Source organism: Ochotona princeps, chromosome 8, assembly GCF_030435755.1.
Source record: "Ochotona princeps isolate mOchPri1 chromosome 8, mOchPri1.hap1, whole genome shotgun sequence".
Taxonomy (NCBI): Eukaryota; Metazoa; Chordata; class Mammalia; order Lagomorpha; family Ochotonidae; genus Ochotona; species Ochotona princeps.
In genome coordinates, this window is record NC_080839.1 from 20,439,949 (window position 1) to 20,464,663 (window position 24,715).

Consider the following 24,715-nt stretch of genomic DNA (forward strand, 5'->3'; position numbering starts at 1 on the left):
TTCAAAGAGACATTAGGGCCTGGCAGAGTGGCCTAGCGGCTAAAGTCCTCGCCTTGACAGCCCCGGGATCTCATATGGGCGCCGGGTCTAATCCCGGCAGCTCCACTTCCCATCCAGCTCCCTGCTTGTGGCTTGGGAAAGCAGTTGAGGACGGCCCAAGGACTTGGGACACTGCACCCGCGTGGGAGACCTGGAAGAGGTTCCAGGTTCCTGGCTTCGGATTGGCACACATCGGCCCGTTGCGGCTCACTTGGGGAGTGAATCATCGGACGGAAGATCTTCCTCTCTGTCTCTCCTCCTCTGTTTATATCTGGCTGTAATAAAATGAATAAATCTTTTTAAAAAAATAAATAAAAAACAAAAAGACATTAAAGATCTATATTGGCTGCACATAATAAAAGGAGAGCAAGAAATGGAGACTCCATAGTGACACAGCCCATACAAAGGCAGACACACACTTAAGTGCCAGGACTCCAAGTCCCTAATTCAATGCCTGCCATCCTGTTTGCCTCTACCCATACCATTTCATATCAGCAGAGATTTGACAACACTAAGAGAACAAGGAGAGGCAAATGGAACCCAGGATTTTTGAGGGTACTAGAAATTTTTAAATTCATGCGTTCACAGGGCTTTCAAAAGTTAGTCAGAAATGTATGTCATGAAAAAAACTGCATGGTTTTTGAGTTTTCTATAGCACAATAAACTTATGCTTTAATTCCATTTTGCCACAAACTTTCAGAAATATCTCCATATTTAGTATTATTTACAAATGCCTACAAAGATGATGCTTTATTCTGCTTTTATTTAAGGTGAAATGAAAAGGAAATGCCCTCCCCACAGGGGCTTGTTAGTTAGATGGTACAACTGCAGTCTTTATACCCCCAAACCAGTTAGGGTACCCATGCTATATTGGTGCTATGGAGGACACTGGTTTAAGTCCACTTACACCTTCAGGCAATATCCTCCAGACAGCCTAGGAACTAGCTGCCCAGCAGGAATGAGAAGTGGTATGTTTTTCCCATTTCTTAAATAAGCCTGCTTCTTGCTGCCCATGCACCTTGCTCATCTTGTCTGTACTAGATCTGCTACAGGAGCAAATGCTCCAATGTAGTTACACTAATCTAGCTTTTCCAGCTGCAGAATGTATAGCAGGTGATGCCACAGGCAGTAGTTGGCTCTAGCTGACTACTGCAATCAACTCTTAGCGAATGAGATGGACATATGTAAAAGGTACCAGTAGGAGACAAGATGCCTCCAGGCAGCAATCAATTATAACTTAATGGATGGTATTATCTCTTCTACACAAAGAATGCTACCAAAAAATGTGGGTCACCTCATAGAAACACAGACAATAAAGAATTCCAACAAAACATTAATTTCTGTTCACATAACACTTTCAGAACTAAAAAGGGATTCTGACCAGAGATATTTTCTCTTCACCAAAATTAAGATCATCAGACTAATTAGACCATCAGTCATTTGTTTTTAAAATTATGTATTTACTTCATTCTTAGCTGGCACATACTAACTACATATTTACAATATGTATATATGAAGGTAATATAAAATACATTTACAAAATTTATAAAATATATAAATTTACAAAATTTTGTAAATGTATTTACAAAATATATATGAAGGTAATATAAAAAAATATGCAGAGAGGGAATAAAGGTACAGTGGGCTAAACCACTGCTTGGCACATCTACAGTCCATATCGGACCACTTTGAGTCCTACCTGTTTTGTTTCTGATACAATTTTGTACAATGCCACCTGAAAAGGCAGCACATGATGGCCTAATCTCCATCTCTCTTTGTTTTCCTCTCTATGCCATGCTACTTTCAAATAAATAAAGCTTTAAAAGTGAAAGGGAAAAATGTTAATGGAAAATGAAAGGATGAATTTATTTTGGTGCGACACTTTTCTTTTAATCCATTCATGCAAGAAATTTTCAATAAGGTCATGAAAGACACATACTATGACAGAAACTACACAGAATTTAAAACTTTCTGCACCAAAATAAACATCCTTTAATTTCATTTCCTAAAAATCTTTTAAATTTATTATTTTATATTTCAGATAACATTTTAATTTATATTAGAGTTAAACCTTATGAAGTATCCTCAAATGCATTTGCAATCCAAATCATTTAGTACAGCCTTTGATTCCCACATTTATGTCTGTAGTGGAAACACTTAAAGTCTTTTTTAGGTATTATGAACTACTTAAGCCATTGAACTAATCAGCTTGCTTTAATTCCTTGTTTACAAAACACCTATTTGATGCATAGAATTTCTTCTAGATTTGTGTTCTTGAGGGAATATACCAGGCCAGAGACCTTACCTTAAAAAAATATATATATTTATTTTCTTTATTTGAAACCAGAGTTACAGAGAAATTCAGATGAGACAAAGACTTTCCATTCACAGTTCACTCCCCACCCGGTCATGCTGAAGTCAAAGTGCGGAACACGTTTTTTCTAAGGTTTCAGGGATCTAGCTCTAGGTTAACATCCACCACATTTCCAGGCATATCAGCAGGAACCGGAGCAGAAGCCTTGTAGGTGGAGGACTGATATGACGCCTCAGTAGCTAAATCTTTGCTGTAAAAACACCAGGATTCCATATAGGCACTAGTTAGTGTCCTGGCTGCTCCACTTCCCATCCAGCTCCCTGTCTGTGGCCTGGGAAAGCAGTAGAGGATGGGCCAAAGCCTTGGAACCCTGCACCCTGGTGGGAGACCTGGAGGAAGCTTCTGGCTCCTGGCTTGGGATTGGCTCAACTCTGGTTGTTGCGACCACTTGGGAAGAGAACCAGGAGATAGAAGATCTTTCTCTGTGTATCTCCTTCTCTCTGTGAACCTGTCTTTCCAATAAAAAAATAAATAAATAAAACGTTAAAGAAGCAGTGCAGCTGGTACTTAAACCAGCATTCACATGGATGCAGGTAAGGCAGGAGGTAACTTTACTCACTGTACCACAACACTGTGGGCCAGAGATTCTGCTTCACCTGTCACATTGAGAGTTGTATTTCTCATTAACCACTAGTCTTCTGGTTGATCATTTAATGCCTTGGAAGTCTGATGAGTAAAAACCCACTGAAATGAGAGGCAGGATGTTGTCATCCCTGGATTTGGAGAACTGTAATGCAAGGGTAGTAGGCAATGACTTCAAGACTGTAATGCAAGGGTAGTAGGCAATGATTTCAAGACTGTACCTGGGAAGTCTTTGTGCAGTGACAGGCTACTGCTGGGCATGGTTTCCTTCCTGCCAGCACCTCTCTGCTCATCCATCTCCACTTTGCCGATGAAATGTTTTCTTGCCTATGAACACTTCACAGTTAACACTGACCTGCACATCAGCTCAAAGGTGGTTTTTGGAAAGCATTACTAAGTACTATAAGCTTACAAGAAAAACAACAAAAAAACAGTACCTGTCTCCTGAGATCTCTTGTTTTCTTGGTCATCTTATCAATTGCAATGTTTAGAGGGTCTCCTTTTTCTTTCCTTCCAGTCTATTAAGAAAAAAAGAAAGAATTCTCGTTTATAAAATATGAAACTAAAGGCATTAAAAGTTAAAAATATGCTCAGAAAAACATGTGAGATTTCGAGTTCAACAGCCATCCCCTCGCAATGGCACCCACACCCCTGTAGCCCACAGATTCTTTTCATTACAGACTTCACATAATTTGGATGGTAAAGCTGTTTTATCTCATCTGAGATACAAATTAAAATTGATCTAAGGCCATCTAATCTCAGATTGGTTACATTCATGTTCATACTCAACTCCATGTATATTCATTTTTACCTTCCCTGACATTTAGCAAAGACACCCAGAAAGAACGCTTTGCTTCTGCCTTCAAATACAAATGTTTTGTTGCTCTCATTCTGTGCTTTTTGAGTAAAATATAACCAAGGTGACAAAAATTAAATAGAAAAGATTATAGGTAAACACCAAAAGTCAGAACTTTCTGTTGGTATTATATAACTCATATTACAATTTCTGTATTAAAGGGATACTTCTCTAGAAAATAGTGTTGCTAATGTCTGTTTTGTGATAAAAATAATAAACTGTGAAATGTAATTACAAGCAACCCAGAGCTAGAGGTCATGAACAAATTTTCCCTTCTGATTTTAACAGGTAGAGATAGAAGCCAAAAATCAAGAAACAAACCAAACCCAAACAAACAACAATGAAAACCTCTCTTTTATAAATTATTCACTTGGAACTTGTACTGATTTCTTGCTTTATTTTTCTTTTTGGTGGTTCTGAAAAACAATTAACAGCAGACAAAACAGAAAGTTTTCTTATATTTATAAAACTGCAAGTAGGGGGTTAGTGTTGATGGTTAGTAGATACAACACCTCCAAATATCGACACCAGTTGAAATCTCAGCTACTCCACTTCTCATCTAGCTCCCTGCTAGCTCGGAGAAGTAGCAGAAGGCCCAAGTGACTGGACCCCTGCCACCCACATGAAAATCCGTTGAACCTCCTGGATCCTGGCTTTCAGTATGGTCCAGCTCTGGTCATTGCTGACATCTGGTAATTGAGCCAACAAATGGAAGACATTTCTCTGTAACTCTGACTTTCAAATGCAATAACCCTTAAACAAAATAAAATTAGCAACTATGGCTAAAATTTTCTCCCCTCTTAGAGAAAATCATTTTCAAAAACCAACAAATCGACGACTGGCACTATGGTTCAACTGGCTAATCTTTGACCTACAAACAAAGGCATTCATTTGGGGCACAAGCTTATGTCTCAGCTGCTGCAATTCCCACCCGGCTACCTGTTTAATGCCTGGGAAAGCAGCAGAGGATGGTCCAAGGACTTGGACCCCTTCACCTGTCTAATGACTCCCAGCTTTGGATCAGCTCAGCTCCTGCTGTTGCGACTATTTGGTGAGTGAAACTGCAGATGGAAGATTATTCTTTCTCTGGAAATATGCCTTGCTAATTAAAAATAAACTTTTTTTTCTTAAAAAAAAGTGCCAAATCCAAATTATTTGAATTAGCTCAGCTTTATTCAGTAGCTCTACCCTTTTATTTACCTCTGATACCTGTGGCAGATCTTTTCTTGCTCATTACTCAGTCACTCAAACTAAGCAGGTCTCTGTGGCTACTTGTACATATGATGAAATGAGATGTCTGTTCACACTTATATACAATGGCCAGTGTGTTTTGGGCATCCATAAAAACTGCCATCCAATAGACTTTCAGATAGTCATTTTCAGACAAAATCCTGAATTCATAACTTGATGCATACCTATCAGATCTACACAACTGAGTTTAAGGCACCCAATTTTGTCTGCTTTTTTCTTAATTAGCCACTTTTTCTGAAGATCTTATATGTAACTCCACAGAGTTTGCTTTAAAAAGTCAAAACCAAGTGTAGAGATTTAGCTTAAAGACTAGGATGTCAACAATAACACCTCTATCACACATCAGAGTGCCCAAGTTCAATACCCGTCTCCCACTCCTGATTCCAGTTTCCTCCTAATGCAGTCAATGAAAGGCAGTGTTGAGGGTTCAAGCGACAGATTCTCCACCATCCACTTCAGAGACCAGCATTTACTACCTGACTCTTGGCATCAGCCCTGGCCTAGCAGCAGCAACTGTTGTAGGCACCGAAGAGGCAGGCAACCATAAGAGATCTCTCTTTCTCTGAATGCGTGTGTGTCTCCTTTGTTCTCTCCCTCTGAAATAACTTAAATATATATATATATATATGCATGTACTTTAAGTCATCTAAACTCCTATAAATTACCACCATCCTTTCACACATTCATACACTGGTTCATACAGTCTTTCAGAAGTATTCACTAAGGTTTGCAAGTAGAAGGAGCTTAAAATAAACTAGTTAACATTTTACAATTTAAAAAGAGAGATTCATTTATATATTGAAATTCAGAGTAACAGGGAGAGAGAGGTAACAGCAGACAGACAGACTTTCCCTTTGTTAATTTACTCTCTGGCGGTAATGATGACCAAGATTGGGCAAGCCAGAAGCTAGGAAATTCAACGGAGTCTCCGAACAGGTGGCAAGACCCAAACAGTTGCGCCATTTCCTATTGTTTTTCCTAGTCAATTGGCAAGGAGCTGGGTTGGAAGTGGAACGGCTGGAACTGGGATCCAAGCCCACATCTGTATGAGGCTGGTGTCACAGGAGACAACTTTACTTGCCATGCCACAACACTAGTTCCAACCTTATACAAGTTTTTGAAAGAGATATTTACATTTTTATTATTTGTTTATTTGAGGGGAAGAGTAAGAGAGACAGCAAAGGAGAGACAGAAAGAGAGAACACGAAGTATGTCAGTTCTAGGAGAAACAGAAGCCAGGAGCCTTAACTCCATCCTGGTCTCCCACATGGGTGGCAGGGTCCTTGTTTCTTGTGCCATCCTCTGCTGCCTTCCCAGGCACTTTAGCGCGAAGTCCAAGCAGAAGCGGAAGAGGCAAAATTCAAGCCAGCACTTCTACACAAGAGGCTGTAACTGTAAGCATTGTGCTTCAGTACCAAAAAAATTTTACAACTTTGGAATACCCTACAAGTAGCTCTCAGAAAACAATAGTCAGTGGAGAACAATGTTTCACTTTAAACTTCCAGGCAAGTGCTTGCTCACCAAGCATGACTTCCATGCCAGACCTCTCCTTATTCATGTGCCTCAAGTTCTGCACCCAGAATCTGTTTCTTTGCTCTTTGGCCTAATCCTTACAAAGAAGATACGTGTAATTAAACCATGGAGTATTTCTGAAATGGTGCCGACCATTCCTGAGACTCAAGGACCCGCTTGCCCTTTCCATTGATTAGTGTGATCAAGACGTAACTCACAAGTAGTAGTTTTGCTTCAAGTCTGGCTAAGACAGGATAGTGGATCGTTATACTTGTCAATGTAAAAAAGAAAAAAAAAATCCAATACAATTTGGATATACAAACTACTGAGTGAGAGTTAAATGAGACACTTCATTTGATTCTGCAGTGGTGTAACTTCATCATCACTTTATAAATGGGAAGATGAGGGTTAGGACCAGCCTGGTGACAGTGGCTCATTTGTTTTAGGGTGGAAATTTAAGTGAGCACCAAGAAAATCCATAATCAAGATAAACTATATCTCAGTGAACCAGTTTAAAAAAAAATTCACATAAAAACAAATTGACAGAACATTGAAATTTTAAATAAAAAAATAGGATCTGCCAGGACTGGATTAAGGTACAGACAAGAAAAAAGTCATTAAGCAGGATGGACCACCCTTTTCTCCATAGTTGCAAGGGATCTGTCAGGATGAGCTGTAGACATCAGTTTTAGAAACACTTCTTTGGCATGTAATTACTGCTGATGCTGTTTTCATATGCCAGCCCAGAAAATCTCAGGAGATGTCAGTATTCCAAGTCACTGTTGCTGGGATTCTTGTTATGCAATATTTGCAATGCTGATTTCCCCAGTCTTTTGGTCTTTGGCTGAAGGCAATCCCAGCAATGCAATGGACCCTAAACTGGACAGGAAGCAGTCATTCAGGAGGTGACAGAAAAGACAGAAGCAATCCCATCCCAGTGTCAGCCCCATTTTATGAGGCTGTGCAATGTTAAACTAACAACTTACCCCCAATTTTAATGTCTGTGTTTTCTCAGAAGCACAATGGGTAGCACAATAAAGGTTCTGTCTTCTGCACAAGGTTAGCAGGACAATCACTCATAACGTCAATGTGCTGAAGACAATAGAAGACATTAATTGTACTCAGGGTAATTAGAAAAGTATTTTTGCCATGGGAAAAATAAAGAACTGATTTAGAAACTATTTTTGGATCACCTGTACTTCTGCTTTCTCTATTCAGGCAGACAACATTAGCAAACCTTGCCAAAAACCAGAATGCCTGAAAAGTTATTTCTCTTTAAGGAAAGAATATTTGAAGCAATTCATTTTAAACAACTAATCTGGGAAATTCTTTAGGAGTAGAAACCTCAGCTCAGTTTTTTTCACAGTGGGTTTTTAGGTGTATTTGTTAAATAATCAATGATTTGATCATTAAGAGCAAATTCTATTTCCTAGGGAATCTGCCAGAATACTTATCCATGTGGCAATCTTTCAAACTCTATAAAGTAACAATAGATTAACCGGCTGAAATGAAAGGAGTCCTAAGTTTTCTTTCTGACATCATCAACTGATCATAACATGATGTATGGTATGAAGCCATTTACTCCTCACCTCGTCTGAACAGAAGAGAACAAAGCTAGTTGTAACCGCTGTTGGCCAATAACTATCTGAGCGACCTGGCACCCCCTCTTGCCTCCAGCCTTAGCAGGGGTTAGAGCCAAGTTAAAGCACCAAGGACAACAGGAACCAGGGAAATCACCGGAACACATACTGGCTGCTCAGCCTTCACTGTTCCATGGTTAGCTGGGAATTTGCAGGGTTTACATGGATTCTTCTGTGTTTTATGGAACTGCTTACAGATAGGATCTATAAGGTATCTGGCACAGTATCTGGCCAGGCAAGTTTCTGCAGTCAGTGTCAGCTGTCTCTCCTCCACCTCGTCATTCCCACCAAAGAGGAGGACAGCAAGGGAAAGAGGTGGCGTGATTCTGCTCACTCTGCCAGCAGCATCTCACTGACCTCTCCAGGTGCCCAGTGCAGGGACTCTTCCACTCTGTATCTAAATCACCTCCAAAGGGCTTTGATCATGTCTCACACAGTTTCATGTATTTTTCTTCAAAGGGTATCAACAAAATTTTCAGTTTGAGCAGTATTTCCACTGTCCCTGCTGTCTGCAGACTTTGAGTAGCTGTCTTGGCCTTGCTCCTCACTTGTCTTCTTTATCTTTACCTGCAGAGAATAAGTCTGCAATAGAGACAGCCGTTTAATAAACATCATTATTAAAACAAGAAGACGACAAGCGGGAGGACTCTCACACTGCTGCGGCATCTCTCCTCGTTGCCATCTGCTGTGCTAGGCAGGTGCATGTTGATTAAACTTTATTTATTTTAGTCTTTAAGTGCCATTTGACGAAACACAGAGTGCATCCATAGCTTGAATTGATGAGAAGGAATGGAACACATTTCCCAATTTTGATTTTTATAGGGCGTGCATTATTCTCTCATCCTCTGGCTCTAAATTCACTTCTAGTGTGCCAAAGTATCAGATGTTGTGGGAAAGGCCTTCACATTTTCAGTTTAGTCCTAAACAGAAGGACTGGGCAATTCAGTCCAATTGTGATTTTTACAACTAGTCTTTAAGAAAAGTACAACATTTTATGTAGTCAGTGTATTTATAATACTACCCTTGGCCCCTTTACAAAATAAAGGACCTTCCACTTTGGACAAGAATCTTTTTGCTCACTCATTCTCCCTCCCTATCTCCCACCATTACTTCCAAAATACTAACAATATATGTAATATATTTATATTAACATGTTGTGAATACACAGCTGTAAATAATACGTTCTAAACCTCAGAAAATGAGTATTTCTTTTTTTATGCTGTTACATCCTCGCCTGTCATTCCATCTAAATATATTTCTGATACACGCAGTCACTCATAACGAACCTGAGAGCATAAATCTACCATCCTGGCGCTTCCATCAGATCCATGCTTGCACAAAACCCAGGTTTCAGGGCATAACATTAAATACATAGGGTATGGCTATAAAAGGCAGACATCTGTTATTCTTTTCCTTTTCCTTGAATGTATCTGCAAACTTGAATGTATGAGGAATTTTAAAAACACATTTATCTGTGACTCTAATATGTTAGATTGTGAGGGGCTAATCAAATGCCCCATCTTCAAATTGCTGTCATTTTAAAGAAGTGGAAGTCAAAATCCCCAGAATGGAAGAAAGCAATAATGTGCTGTGAGCTCCATCCTCAACACACTTTGCTGTCATTTAAACCTATGATTTAGGTAACAGGAGGGAGGAGGAAAAAATTACCTATTGATCCAGCAGTCATCCCATTGTATTTGGAGGTTTGCCCACTTACCCTCAAATATCACCTATAGAATTCAGATCTTCATTACAAATAGCAGCATTATTTACAAAACCTTGAACATTTCACAATACCAGTACATTATCTGTAAATCATAGTCTGAGGATGTGGAACTTTCTAAATATTTCCTTTTTTATTCTCTAGGGACATTTCTTTTGGAAGAGAAACAGGCATTATCTCTTTAGAACAGGAGAAATTTGAGCAGTGCCTATAAAGCAATTGTGTGATTAGGATATAGTGATCACTTCACAACCTGTATTTCTTCAACCCTGTGGTGGTGGTAGTCAGGATGGGAAGGAGGTAAGGGTGGAAAGGGAAGAGCTGATGTATCTCTGACCATTCTCTGCCAGAGACCAGCAGTGATCGAGGGAAGAATAATTAACAAATAAGGTAACCATGTCAGCATGGTGTTACTGGCAAGATTTTCAGGCCCTGCCTATTAGTGTAAGAATACAAATATTCTACCGGACTACACCCAAAGAAGGATTGGCTCGTGGAGAACAAAGCAGGCTACTATTTTTTCATCCTTTCATCAACCTATGATAGTCTTCCAGCAGCACCCCTTTAATATTTCTTCCTGATTCTCAACCAAAGTTCTCTGGCCAACAGATAAACTTATGATAACACCTAAGCTAGTAAGAATCAGCTGTGGAATCATAGGTGAAATTACATACTGATATTAGATCAATCTTGCACTATTAGGCAATCTCCAAAAATAGAGCCCACAAAGAGACCCTTAGCTACTCTGTGTAGAGGAGAAGATAAGCAAGAGAAAAAAAGAGCAGATTATGAGAGAAACTGAGACAGGGAGGGATGAAGAGTGAGGGAAAGAGAATAGAAAGCAAGAAAACAGGAACGGAAGAGAGAAGGAAACTCAATTTTGAAGACAAATCAAATTGGTCCATACTCCCTTGTAACTTACTTGAGGTATTATAACCCAAATGCTCGTTGGCTTATCACAGAAGAAATTTTATCTGACAATGTTATAGGTTAGAAAGTTCAAGACCAAAGAATCAGGACCAGCAACCGGTAAAGGCTTCATTCCCTGGCTTGCACAGGCCTTCCTCTCACTATGTGTTCTGAGGACCAAGAGTTAGAATGCCCTCTAGGATATCTTTTATATGGAAAATAATTCCATTCATAAGGACCCCATTCTCATGTCCTAATCACCCTGCAGTAGCCTCCAACTCCAAATATCATTTCACTGTGAGTTACATTTCTATATCACAGTTTTGGAGAGATATATTTAGTCTACAGTTCATGAACTTGTGAAATAATTGTTCTGCTTATCATTATGCCTTTAGATATGGGCTGACACCTAGCACACAACAGAAACTCAATGCATTTTATTAAATCAAGGAATGAAATATTTTGCCTCTTGAATTCAATTGCTCCTAAAGCCATTAGTATCTTTCAGTGGATTCCCTGGTTAATAAGTTGTTCCATGTCTGATAATATTGTGTTTCTATTACTTATAACCCAAAAGTCCTAAATCAGAAATTTTAATGTAAAAAGTTATTTGGAGAGCAAAATAGGTTGAAAGGGGGGCAGATGGGACCTCAAATAAGGTCTCACAAGGTCACAGTGTAAAGCATTACTTTGGAAGTTTATCCATGAGAAGACATATCCGTTTGCTTACAAGTTCCCATTTCCCCTCCCCATCCCATGCCATAATCACTAACCAAGCTTTGAGTCCCAAGGTCATCTGACCTTATCTTTCCCATAAATCTGTTTAGTCAGTAAACTTGAGAGATGATATATCAACAGTTCTCTAGAATTCGGTATTGTTCCTCTAATCCCTTTGTCCATGATACTTCTCCAATTCAATGCTATAATATCCTTTACTGCCTTTGTTCCCTCACCATCCTCAACTTGACCCAAGACTGGGCTTTCACTTTCTCAATTCAACAGTCCTCTGCTTTTACTAGTTATTACTGAAGCTCTAGTCTCTACTAAATTCTTGAGATATTTTTCTTTTCTTGTTAAATTTATTTAAAATGTGAGAAAATCACAGTACACATTCAGGAGTAGAGTGGAAAGGTGGAGACAGATGTTTTAGATTCATTTTGTGTCCACAGGAAAATAGAGGGCTCTCTTTCCCATTGCTTTGATTCTCATGAGTCTGGGAAGTGCGTTGCTTACCCAATACCGCCTTCCTAGTAGAGGGGAAATACACCTTAGGGAAGGAGTCATTTGATTGACAATTATGTATTGCATAAGTTAAGGGAAGCATGAGATTCCAATTTGTGAGTCTAAGCTTTCTACCTGCCTGTCACATAGTACTCCCTCCTGAGATTTAGGATTCTTGTTTGCAAAAGTTGCCAAAGGATATAGTTTCATCTTATCCTCTGTAGCTACTTCCTGCTGATTAGGGATATAGGCCTACATGTCTTGGGTTCAAAAACATCTCTCTGAGATTTTAAGACTTCAGAATCTGTACTCCTTTAATTTCCCAGAACTCATAAACTCCCCTTTTCTGTCTTCATCTTTCGTTAGAGCCTCGCTGGAAGGTTCCATTCCTTCTTCAACCAAATGTTAACCCAGCTAGACTCTACTCTTTCTTGCAAGAAGAGCTCCACATCCCTCTCTCCTCCAGGGAATAGTTCTGGACATACATAGCTCATGAAGATCTCTGTCCATATCCTTCAACTAAGTACTATGCCAAATAATGACCAATACATCACCCTGTATTATTGCTGTTCAGGATGTCATGTGGCTGCAGAACAGAACACAAGTATTTCATGTGTAGAGAATGCCTACTTTACTCCCTTAGGAAGGACTCAGCATCAAACTTCTCAGAAGGGCTCAGGAAACACTTATTTATAGATGTAAAAATGGATGGTCTAAATAGGCACCAGGGGATAGGAAGTAAGTATGAAAGTGACAGATGATTTGGAAAATGTAAAGTCCTAAAAATAAATTTCACTTATTTCACAATTTGCTGATCAAAGCCACAGAAAGTTGTTGGCACCTGTGTAGTGTTACAAATCTTGCTCCTTGATTTATTTTATCAACACAGGTGTAGTTCTCCGTGATTATCTGTCAGGCAGCCCTGCATAGAAGATACTTTTCATAATACCAAGTCCTTCCAACCTTGGGTGATTACTAAAAGCCAGGGTTAATTAACCACACATTCCTTCTAAGCGTGTAAGTGGTCATGAACTGAGAAAGCTGATAAAAAATGCTATTTTATCTTTACAGTTGAGATAAAAGCAGTCAAGGCAAAGAGCAAATTCTCATTGATTTTATTCACACACACACGCACACGCACATCCATAATGAATAAATGATATAAGTTTCAATGAAATTTAAAGTTTCAATTCATTCTTAAATACATAGTCCCAAACCAACTCAGCTACGATTAAAGCTATCAACATCTAAAAGATCCCTAGAGTCTAGAATTTCCTATCACCTCAGAAAAGAGTCAATACCTTGGTTCACATTACTGAGAATCCACAAAAAAGCAGGAAACATTCAGGTAGAAATTAACACAACCTATGGAAAATATATCTGTGGTAATTCTAAGGCTCGTTATACCCACCCTTTACCTCACTTAATAATCCATTAAAAATCCATTAACAACCAGTTTAAATTATAAATTCCTTCATCATTCTTCCCTTTCTCTTCCATTTCCAAATAAAACTTTCTGTGTGCAATGGCCATTACTTACTTGGTGCTTTATAAACAATTCCCAGTTATATACTGTGCAAAGCTTTTGCATTATTAATTGAATATCAGATGTCACACGATATACAAATTTGTAAGAGGCCCCATTATGATTCTGGGCTGTTCAGAAGCTTGTCATGAGTATACGTGAGTTTTTCCCAATTAAAGGCACAGAAACTGAAGGACAGGAAAGTGTCAGCCAATTATATTTCCTTGAAACTCAGAAGTTTCCGGAGCAGTGCCTTGCCTAGAGTAGGTGCTAAGCAAATTAGAATCATGTATAGATACGTACATATAAGTATGTGTTGAACAGAAATGAAGAAGCAGTTGCCATCCTGGCTGTCTGACATTACAGATACAGAACTTTGGGACAAGGCTGCTTTTGTGCAGAGGTGGTAATGAAGGCCAGCTGTCTTGACCAATGGCAGGGTGATATTGCTGCCCACACTCATTCTGTTTCTACTCTTTCTACCCTCATTCCTTTCTTTTTCACATTCAAATCTCCCCATGGGGGAAGAAGAATTCATAAGAGACAAAGCTGTTGATTGCACACATAGGATTAACACACCCCTATGGAAGAAAAAAATATAAAACCAAAAACATTTATCTAGAAAAGAGGTAGGGGTAGATAAGCTGAGGAAGCTAGAAGATAATTGGAAATGAATTTGAGGAAATGAGGAAGTGGTGCCTGAAGGAAACAAAGAAAACACCTTTGGTCTTTTGTTTTGCAGTCCCAAGACAACAACAACAAAAGCAGGAGGAGGAGGTTTGTGGATGACCACAGTCAGAAGAAATATAGGTTTGGGAGTCACAGGTATTTCTTGCATGTCTAGGACATCCTCAAGATATCTTTCTGTCTGCGCCAAAGCCAGGCTATCTGTCCTGCTACAATCAATCGCTTTCTCTTTGCCAATTCATGCAGTGGGGCTTGCTCCCACAGTCCTCTTCAGCACCACCACTAACATCCAGTGTATCCTGGAAGCTTTTCTTTCCTCTCCTACTCACCTCCAAATACCTGGCAAGATCTGGAAAACAACTGCAGAGGTCCTGGTCAGCCACTGCATCACCTGGTCACTAAGACACTGACAGGATGATATTCTCTTAACTATATAGCCATTACATTTTGGGGTTTTTAAATGAGGATTTATTTATTTTTATTTCAAAAGCAGATTTACAGAAAGAAGGAGAAATGAAAGAGAGATCAAGTCCACTCCCCAAATGCCTGCAATGGTTGGAGCTGAGCTGAGCTGAAGCCGGGAGCATGCAGCTTCATCCAGGTCCCCGACACAGGTGCGGGAGCCCAAGGACCTGACCCATCCTTCTGCAGCTTTCCTACGCCAAAGCAGGGAGTTGGATGCCAAGAGAAGAAGCTTGGACTAGAACCAGTGCCCATATGAGACGTTGGCAATTAAGTTTTAACCACACACCAAGCCCCATAGAGATCTGACAACCTCCTTGTTGACCCTTCTCAGCTGTCTTGCTTTCCTGGAGTGGAGCTCACCACTTATGGGACTCTTCCTCCACTTCCTATACCCATCACCAAGGTAGAGGTGAAACCCAGGCCCTTCCCTAACTTTAGCACCAAAGCTCCGGGGACTACACCACCTGACCAAAAGCAACCATCTAGGCTAGGTAAGTCAGAGACCTCACTGAAAATGCTTGGAACAGTCACTGTTACAAAGATGTCTTGTGAGGCATTTCTTCCCATGTACAACCAACAAAAACTTCATGAAGCAAAAACATTTTTTGCAGCATGACAGTTAAAAACTAAATGGAAAGCAGGCCGAAATCCTGGAACACATGTCTCACATCGTCCCAAATATTCCTCACTATGTGGCTCCCATAAACACCATCTGCTGTGTTAATTTGTTAAGAATTACAAGGTTCTTAAAATTACACTTTGCACTCTGTAGTGTACACTGTGTCTATTAAGGGGGAGACTTGAGAATGCACATCACATCCAGTCAAGAGGCTCATCTCTCCTTTCCCATGCTGTGATCTTGGGGCAAGTTTGCTAGGTCTGCACAGAACTGATTGAATCACACTGCATTCTCTCTGGACCAGTTAGATGGGAAAAGAAAAGAACATCGAAGCAAAACACATACATTACAACTTTTGTCTAAATTTTAATCCTGGCATCTCATACATTCAGACTTTATGTAACAGCTAACTGTTTTCTTGTGATACTACGAAGTCTTTGGTTAGACGTACACTGAATGACCAAAATTGGGAGAACTCGGACTTAATTTCCCCCTGCTCGTGTGCTGAAAACCCTTCATTGGTGACTCAGATGTTTCTCAACTGTTCCTGCAGGTCTATTACATATCCGGAAGAGCAGCATCCCATTCAGAAGCACAGGGCTTTGGGCACAGGATACAAAGGCAGACTTTAGGTCAAACTATGTCCTCAAGGTATTTCTGGTCTAAGGGTGGTCAACAGAGGAAAACCAGAACATAAATGGAAAGCGACAGGCTCAATAACATTAAGCTAAGAGGACCTGTGAATTACATGCTTGGGATATAGATTCCTAGTCCCTCCCCCAAGAGATTTTGTCTCCATAGTTCTGGAGTTGGGTCTGGAGATTGTCACTATTGAGTAGCGTTTTGAAAATTACAAGCAAATTCTGGAAACTGATTCATAGTTGATAAGTTTCCAACCTGACTAATCATTTGATAAATAGAAATCTCTGTAATTATACAGTCCAGGAATCTGAACTTTTCAGATTCCCATGAAATCCTCCTTAGAAAGTAGGAGTCTTATAGCTGTTAACTGGTAGGACACACAAAAAAGAACCAAAAAGCCACAATTAGGGAAATTCTGCTTCATTTCCAATGAATCAGTCTCAAAAACTTGAGATTCTAAGCCAAATCATCTAATTAGAAGATAAAAACCTTGCATCAAGCACGATAGCCTAGTGACTAAAGTTCTTGCCTTGCAAACACCAGGTTCCCATATGGGCACTGGTTTGTATCCTGGAAGTTCCACTTCCCATCCAGCTCCCTACTTGTGCCCTGGGAAAGCAGTGGAAGACAGCCCAAAGCCTTGTGACCCTCCACTCACATGTAACATGCAGAAGCTCCTGGCTTTGGATTGGCTCAACTCCAGACACAGCAGCCGCTTGGGGAGTGAACCAGTGGACAGAAGATCTTTCATTCTCTCATCTCTGTAGATCTGCCTTTCTAATAAAAATAAATAAATCTTTAAAACAAAAAAAAGGAAAAGCTAAAAGCCTTACTGTCTTAAAACAATACAAAGTAGACACACCCTGAAACAACATTTTAAAAAGGGGGTAGGAGGTGGCCATGCAATGGCATAGCAAGACAATCCTCCAACAGCTGTGCCAGCATACTATATAAGCAGCAATTCTTTATATATATGTATATATATATGCACACATATATATATATACACGTGTGTGTGTGTGTGTGTGTGTGTGTGTATGGCATAATTACTGGGAGAAAGACACAGAACAGGAAAGATCTTCCATCTTTTGGTCTAGGTCTGCACAGTGGCCACAATGTCCAGAACTGAGCCAGTCTGAAGCCAGAATCTAGGAGTCTCTTCTGGATCTCCCCTGTGGGTGCAGGGTTCCAAAGCTTTCGACCATCCTCTGTGGTTTTCCCAGGCAATAAGCACAGACCTGGATTGGAAGTGGAGCAGTCAGAACAAGGAACATCGCCCAGATAGGATACCAGTGTTAAAGACAGAATTAGCCCTTGAGTCACAGTACTGACCCCCAAGGGACAAATCTGATTCCTGCTGCTCTGCTTCTGATCCAGTTCCCAGCCAATGGCCTGGGAAAGCAGAGAGGATAGGCCAAGGCCTTGAGCACCTCACCCACTTGGGAGACCCAGAAGAGCCTCCTGGTTCTTGGTTTTGGATCAGCCCAGCTCTGGCCTTTGTAGCCATTGGTTACAAATAACCCCATTTGGTTATTAAACTAGTGAAAGGAAGAAAGAACTCTTTCTGTCTCTCCTTTTCTCTGTAACTCTGATTTTCAAGTAAAATAAATGTATGTTGTTTCTAAAAGGCCCTGCACGAAGAGCAACCCAGCTTCACCTAATTCTTTGTCTGTCCTTGTCATGTTTATTTATAGATATCACAGATAGTAAATAAGGCTAGCTGAACATAATGGACAAAGGAAGAAAGGTGAAAGCTGTTCCTATTCAGCCACACACAGCTCAAGGGAAAAAAAAAAAAAAAAACGAAAATCACAAACTCAAAACAAAACCAAACAGCAAGATTCAGACTGGGCTAGATTTCCGAATTTCTGCTAGTAAACCCAGTCTACGCTCCACTGATGTCCCATTCTTGGCTGAAAATCGCCTCTGTTTTTCTGCTTCCAAGGAATCATGTCCTAGACTTCAAAATGTAGAACTTCTATGAACACCCTTCCATAGTCTTCTATATGTCAACTCTACCTTCTCGCCCCCATCCTGAGATGTACCCAGCTCTAGGTCAAGCCCTCCCCTTCCCTGACCCCATAACCAATACTGACTTCTCCCTTTTCCTAACCACAGTACATCAGCCCTTTATTGATATCAGGCAATAGCACCCTCTCAGGAAAAAAAAAAAATCTCTAAACAACCTTCTGTAGGCAGCCAGGCACTGAGCAGTCTCCGGTCAGTCAATGGACTGCAGCTCCACTGTCTTCTAATCCCTGATGAGAATAGGCAGGCGTAGGGTTAAGGGTTACAACATGAGGGTTTTTTCTGCCATTCACTCTAGAATAAGCCTATGAATGAACTCCTGTGGCTTCCAATTATGTCACAGGGAAAACAAAAATCTATTGGAATAAGTGGGAAATCATTTGAAGATTGTTTGATGATCCATCTGTCAATTGCAAATACTGCGAAGTAGAGTAAAATGAAAATGTTACAAACATGTTTTGTATTTGGATGTGTATGTAGGTGAGTGTGTATCTGTGTGTTGTCACAGCAGTTACCCCTTAGTGGTTATTTATGCATGGCTGTTCTCTACCAGATACAGTTCACACTTTGTGATGGACAGATGCTCCATCTCCCTTATTGTGTTTGAACTCCCCCAAATTTTGGAACCCCCAGATTCACCTGACTCTCCCTAAGGGCTTACAACACTAAAAGTGAAAGAAGGTAGATCCTTTGATAGGGAAATAGGGAAATCAGTATTTTCTCATTTTATATTCTTATGTAAAATGACAATGCAAATGTAACTTTTAGTCTGTATATTCTGTTGTTGTTATTCCTTTATACATGTCTGTCTCTGATACTTTCAACAAAAGCATAAGAGACACAATTTCCCCTGTGATTTTGTGTCTTCATTTGGAAGGCTTTCACATCACGTAAAACTATGGTAAATTACTATAATTAAAATACATTTCTATAATTTTCTTTTATCCACTTCATTTTAAACTTTTTTAAATTAAAGACTTAGATACCAACTTGAAAGCAAGAGAGAGAGAGAGAGAGAAAGAGAGAGAGAGAGAAAGTCCATCCACTGGCTCACTTCCCAAGTAGCTACAATGACTGAGGTTGGTTCAGGCTAGTCAAGAGTCAGGAGTTGTAGTTTCAGAATGACTCAGCTCCAGCCTGTGTGGCTACTTGGGGAGTGAAGCCGTCGACAGATGATCTTTCTGTCTTTTCTCTCTGTAGATTTGCTTTTTCAATAAAAATAAATAAACTTTTAAAAAAATAAAATATAAAAGATACTGGAACTTCATCAATATCTTCCATGTTGGGTTCAGGGGCCACATCAACTGGGTCATCTTCCACTGTTTTCCCAGGGGAGCTGGATCAGAAAAGGGGTGGGAATATTGGAACTGGCACTTTTATGAGGCCAGCATTGCAGGAGGCAGCTTTACCCACAATGCCGCAACACTGGTCCTTTGGCCAGTCTTGTTATCTAGAAGTTGACAGGGACCGTTCATGATGGGGATGAAAGGTACTCTTTTTTTCCCCCTCTTGAGTATCCAATGAACAAATAAACTGTGTCATGGGCTGCATATACACTTACAGAAATTTGTCATTTGGAAACCTTTGAGATATGGTGTTACATTTGATACTCAGAAATGTTCTACCTAGCTAATGTCCATTTCTGACACAATTCAAACATGAGGCAAAAGAAACAGGGACGTATGAATCCTGATATTCCCTAACAAAGTAGTAGAGAATGCAAGCTTTGACAACTGTGGTTGCTTCTACCACACATTTGGTGAGCAAAAGCTGGGGACTTATTCCTCCATTTTCAGTCCCATGCATGGATAATGAAATCAATGGTGAATTCATCCCACTGATGATTTTAATCAAATTGAGCACCTGTAACTGTCAAGAAGGAAATCCCCTAAGCAGCATGAGTAGATTCTATTTCAGTCAGCCTCCCTTGGCACGTTGAGCAAGCAATGGTTTTGCAAAAATGAGTGGAAGCGGCAGGCTTGCCACGGCTGCCCCTCATTAGCTTCCTTCCCGGGGAGACACCAATCACACACACCTCAGAAAGCAGGACTTTCCGCTGGTAGGTCAGAACAGTAAGAAAACAAACCCTCTTTTCCTAAGGTCCCTTCTGCTATGATGCAATGTCTAGCGGTTCGTCATGAAAGAATTACTGGAATTCATTTGTAAGGACTCTAGACTTCCCTGCTAAAATACTAATACCACTGAGAAAGGCCTTGCAGTAATTTACTCACTGGTTTTTAATCTGTTTCTCCCATGAATCTGTAAACTAGTCCCATTTACTTATTTGTTTCACAAAACTCAGTCACTGGTAAACAGATTCTCAATGAAGGACTTAGGTGAAATTATGGACATGTTGTAAAACAGAAGCAGTTGATAAAGAAGTAAGGATTGAAGAAATTAAACATATTGAAAACATTAAACATAGAATTGGGGGCAGGAGGAGGATCAAAGAATGATAGAAATAAGAGAGAAGTGAAAAGCAATGAAAAGTAACCTATTTATAGAGTTTAACGTGAAGGCAGTCCCTTACATTTTAAAGTAAAGGGTTACTTGAGACCTTTCTCCTGGGCTTCTGGATTCTGACTCTAGGCTTAAAGTGTACAGGAAGTGCTAAGGGAATAAAAACACAGGCCAGGTATTAATGTATAATCAAAAAAGAAGTCACAAACTAATCAGAAGAGCGGTTCAAGTCCTGAGTGAAATCAGCTATTACATGTTTACACCCTGTACAGAATAGTGTCAAGGTCAAATTTCCATCCATCCTTTGATTTCCCAGCTACATGTTAATAAGCACAAGATCATCCATCTCTGTTCTTCCTTCTGTGTCTCCTTGAGCCATCCATGTAGCTCCATAAGAATCCTCATCAAGCGGCAGGGCTAACTCAACACTCTCATTATCTTAGCCTGTGATTAGTCAATGCCTGCTGAATGAAATGCAAACAAAGAATTCCCAAATAAAATTGAAAAATTATCTGATTAGAACTGCTTTCTTTTTTGTTTGTTTTTCTATTTTTACTGGTTCACTCCCCAAATACCCCAAAAGAGCCAAAGACAGGCCATGCTGAAATTAGGCACCTGGAACTCTATCCACGTCTCCCAAAAGGATGGCGGGGACTCATACCCTCGGACCACTATCTGTTGCCTTATAGGAGGCACATTAGCAGGAAGCTGGCCTGGAAGCAGAGGAGCTGGGACATTGACCAGGAACCCCAAGATTTGGTGTCTATGTCCCAAGGCAGCTAGAATCATGAGAAAAATGCTCACAATTAGAACTTTGTGTTCTTAAGAAAGTGACTCCACCCTGTCCTGATATAGGCTCCGACTAGTGATAACCTGGAAGAGGGTGGAATTTGCATCCTGCAAATCATACGAGCTAGTCTGACCTTTGTCTCTGGATCTAGGGGTCTGCCATCACATTCTACATTCAGTAGTAGGTCACTGTCAAATAAAAATTAACTGAGCACCTACATAATGCTGAATCATCAAGATGTATGAAGTAGGTTGCATTGTCCCTCTCACCTCCAAATTAGTGTTTTAAAAGCATTATTTATTTATTTGAAAGGTAAAGTTAGTGTGTGTGAGAAAGATTCCCCATCCATTGGTTCACTCTCCAAATGACCACAATGACTGGGGCTGTGCCAGGCCAGAGTCATGACCCTGGAATTTCATCCACGTCTCCCAGGGTAATAAGGGCTCAAGCAGTCGGCCCATACTCCTCTGCCATCCTGAAAACAGAAGCAGGGAGCTGGATTAGCATCAGTATGGGATTTGAATAAGTGTTCATATGAGATGTTAGCATCACAGGTGCAGCTTAATGTGCAGCACCATAACACTGGTCCTCAAATTCATACACTGAAGTCATGAACACCAAGAACCTCAGAATGTGATCATATTTAGACATAAGGCTTTTAAAGAAGTTAAAATGAAATCAGTAGAGAGATAACCCAAAATTATCGGTGTCCTTAAAAGCAGATGAGGACACAGACACAGAGGAAAGACATTAGAATAGAGGAAGTAGACACATCTAAAGGCCAAAAATAGAGGCCTCAGAAGAAAGCAACCCTGTTGATACCTTCATCTTTGCCATCCTTCCTCCAGAACAGTGAGAAACTGACTGCTGCTGTTCCACCTGCAGCCTGTAGAACTCTGTTGTGGCAGCAAAAGTTGCAACAGGAAACTCCAGCACACCGACTGGTGGAGGTTTGACTTCCTAACAAAGCGCATGACTGATTCAGGTTAACAGGAGTCCAGGAAAGCTGCAGTGAAAACAGGTAGTCTAGTGCCGCTGCTTCCCCAAATTCTAACTAATATCTCAGAAAGCATTTCAATACTTCATTTTTATTATTTTTTTTTAGCACAAGACCTGTGTCAATCAGTGTACCTCAGTGAAGAAAGAGCCTTAACTTATTCAACCACTAAAAATGGATTTCCAATGTCTACGAACAAATATGGCTTTCTTTTTTCATTTTATTTTTCCATTTTATAAATTATTGTTTACAGAGGATGGCGTGAGAATGGGAAATGGTTGATTAACAGGTACTAAGTTATCATCTGGAATCAGAAGATACGCTGTTCTATTGCACAGTAGGGTCAAGACAGGTAATGACACATACTGTATACTGTGTTTTTCTCCACAAACAAGCAAACAAATTTCTTGCCCTGAATTCCCAGGTGGCTTCCTCAGTCTTTCTCAAGTTTCTCAATAAGTCCTGTATCTGTTTTTAAAGCTGGCAGCAAAATAAATTAAAAAATGGGTCAGTAAATAAATAAAACAAATTTAAAACTGTCTTCCTAATTGGCCCTCACACATTTCTTATTAAACAAAGACAAATTTAATTTCATATTCTCACATAGTTTAATTCAAGCAAAAAAAAATGTGACTTCTGTACTTAATGTGATAGCTTGCAGGTGCTATTAAGAAACTGAAATGAGGTATTTTAAGTAGCTATAGGATACTTATCACTTCACTTATACTTTTTGAAAAAATTATATTCTTGTCACAGTTCCAGTTTAATAAATCTGGCACTTTAAGCAGACAACTAGTTGCTGTGTGAGACATAACTTGACAACAAAAACCAAATTATGGACAAACAGTTGGTTCTGATTTCTGTACTCCAACAATTAACATGGAGGACTTACTTCATGGTCACAGGGCCAGGAACTGTGGCCCCAGCAAGATAATCATTGAGCTAATTCTTAAGCATGGTTTCTTAACCTTACTATGATATTTTGGGATCCATAAGTCTTTTGTGGAGAGTTGCCCTATACACTGTAGGATGTAGCATCCCTTGCCCCTACCAACCAGATGGCATTAGCTTCCCTTTTCCAGTTATGACAACTCAAAACAGCTCCAGACATAATTAAATGTCTCAAAGTATGGGAAGGCAAAATTGATCCTGTGTAAGAACCACTGGTCTAGCAGCATCAACTGGCAAGTGTTGGGACCAGGGGCAAGTCCTGTCAAGGTAGACTGCAGAACCACCTGGAGAGTGCAGTATCCACTGGAGAGTGCAGGGGGGTGTTCCAGTGGGGAGGCTGTGCATAACTCTTTGATGCGCTGCAACTCCCACTGGTGAGCATTAGAACCAGGACTGGGCACAGGCCTGGCTGGACAGCCGGTGGCACCCACTGGCATAAGTGTGGGCTGGAGAGTGGAGTTGGTTGAGTTAGGTGTCAATGTCCAGTAATGTATACAATATCTGAATGGGATGTGGAAAAGACCAGACTAGTCCAATGTGCATGCTGACAGGCGCAGGAACCAGAGCTGGGGGCTAGTCCAGTGGGAATTATTGGGGGTTGCTCTGACTAGGCTGCAGTTCCCCTAGTATATGTGAGGGCCAAGCATGCAGTGGGCAGGGTTGGGCTAGGCTGCAACACCCATTGGTTTGCAGGGGAAAGAGGGAAGAACAAATTGAACCACTAACCCTGTGAAACTTGACAGCAAACTTCAGGGCAAATGGAGACTCTGAAGTGGACTATGTCAGCCAATTGACTCTGGAAGGATTTCCTCATCCTTGGAGCGGCAATATCAATAGCATCTCAGAACTACTGAAACACCTTGAGCAAAACTCTCAGAACATGCTCCACAATGGGGATCCTGGGATGGCATCGAGTACTTAGGTGGTTAGGAGGCTGGGTGTAGTCTCCCCCGTTATATCTGTCCCTGCTCCCCCAGATATAGGAAGATGAAAAAGAAATTGTCTTTAAAAAAATGTCTGCAAAATCTAAGAGAGGGGAGGGAGGTAAGGGGACTGCAGAGAGGAATCCGGGAAGTGAGGGAAGTGTGGTTGTCTGCTTGGAATTGCATGACTCTGTATATTAACAAAAATTTCAAAAGACAAAAAAGAACCACTGGCCTAAAGAGTGACATAAATGATTTTTAAAAGTAATTGTAGGGGTCAACGTTCTATGCAGCATGTTAAGTCAGTGCTTGAAATGCCAGCATCACACATTAGCACAAGTTCATGTTCCGGCTGCCCTACTTCCAATCCAGTCCCTGGCTAGCTCTGTGAATCATTTGGTCACATTTTCTTACTTCATCATCACAGATATCCATTTTGCTAGTATGCTGAAGGACACAAATGAAACTTGTTTAAGTTTCAAAGAATGAGGGATGAGCCTGAGATCTAACCCAGCTTTTAG

The 24,715-nt window shown here is 40.3% G+C and overlaps 1 protein-coding gene across 2 annotated transcripts in view; it reads right to left on the bottom strand.

Moving 5' to 3' along the window:
- Positions 1-24,715, bottom strand: part of CTNNA2 (catenin alpha 2) — a 1,134,503-nt gene that overhangs the window by 252,780 nt on the left and 857,008 nt on the right. For both annotated transcript variants that reach the window (XM_004590715.2, XM_004590714.4), the window contains exon 8: positions 3,433-3,513. In XM_004590715.2, the coding sequence (XP_004590772.1) occupies positions 3,433-3,513 (81 nt within the window). The remainder of the gene's footprint in view (positions 1-3,432; positions 3,514-24,715) is intronic.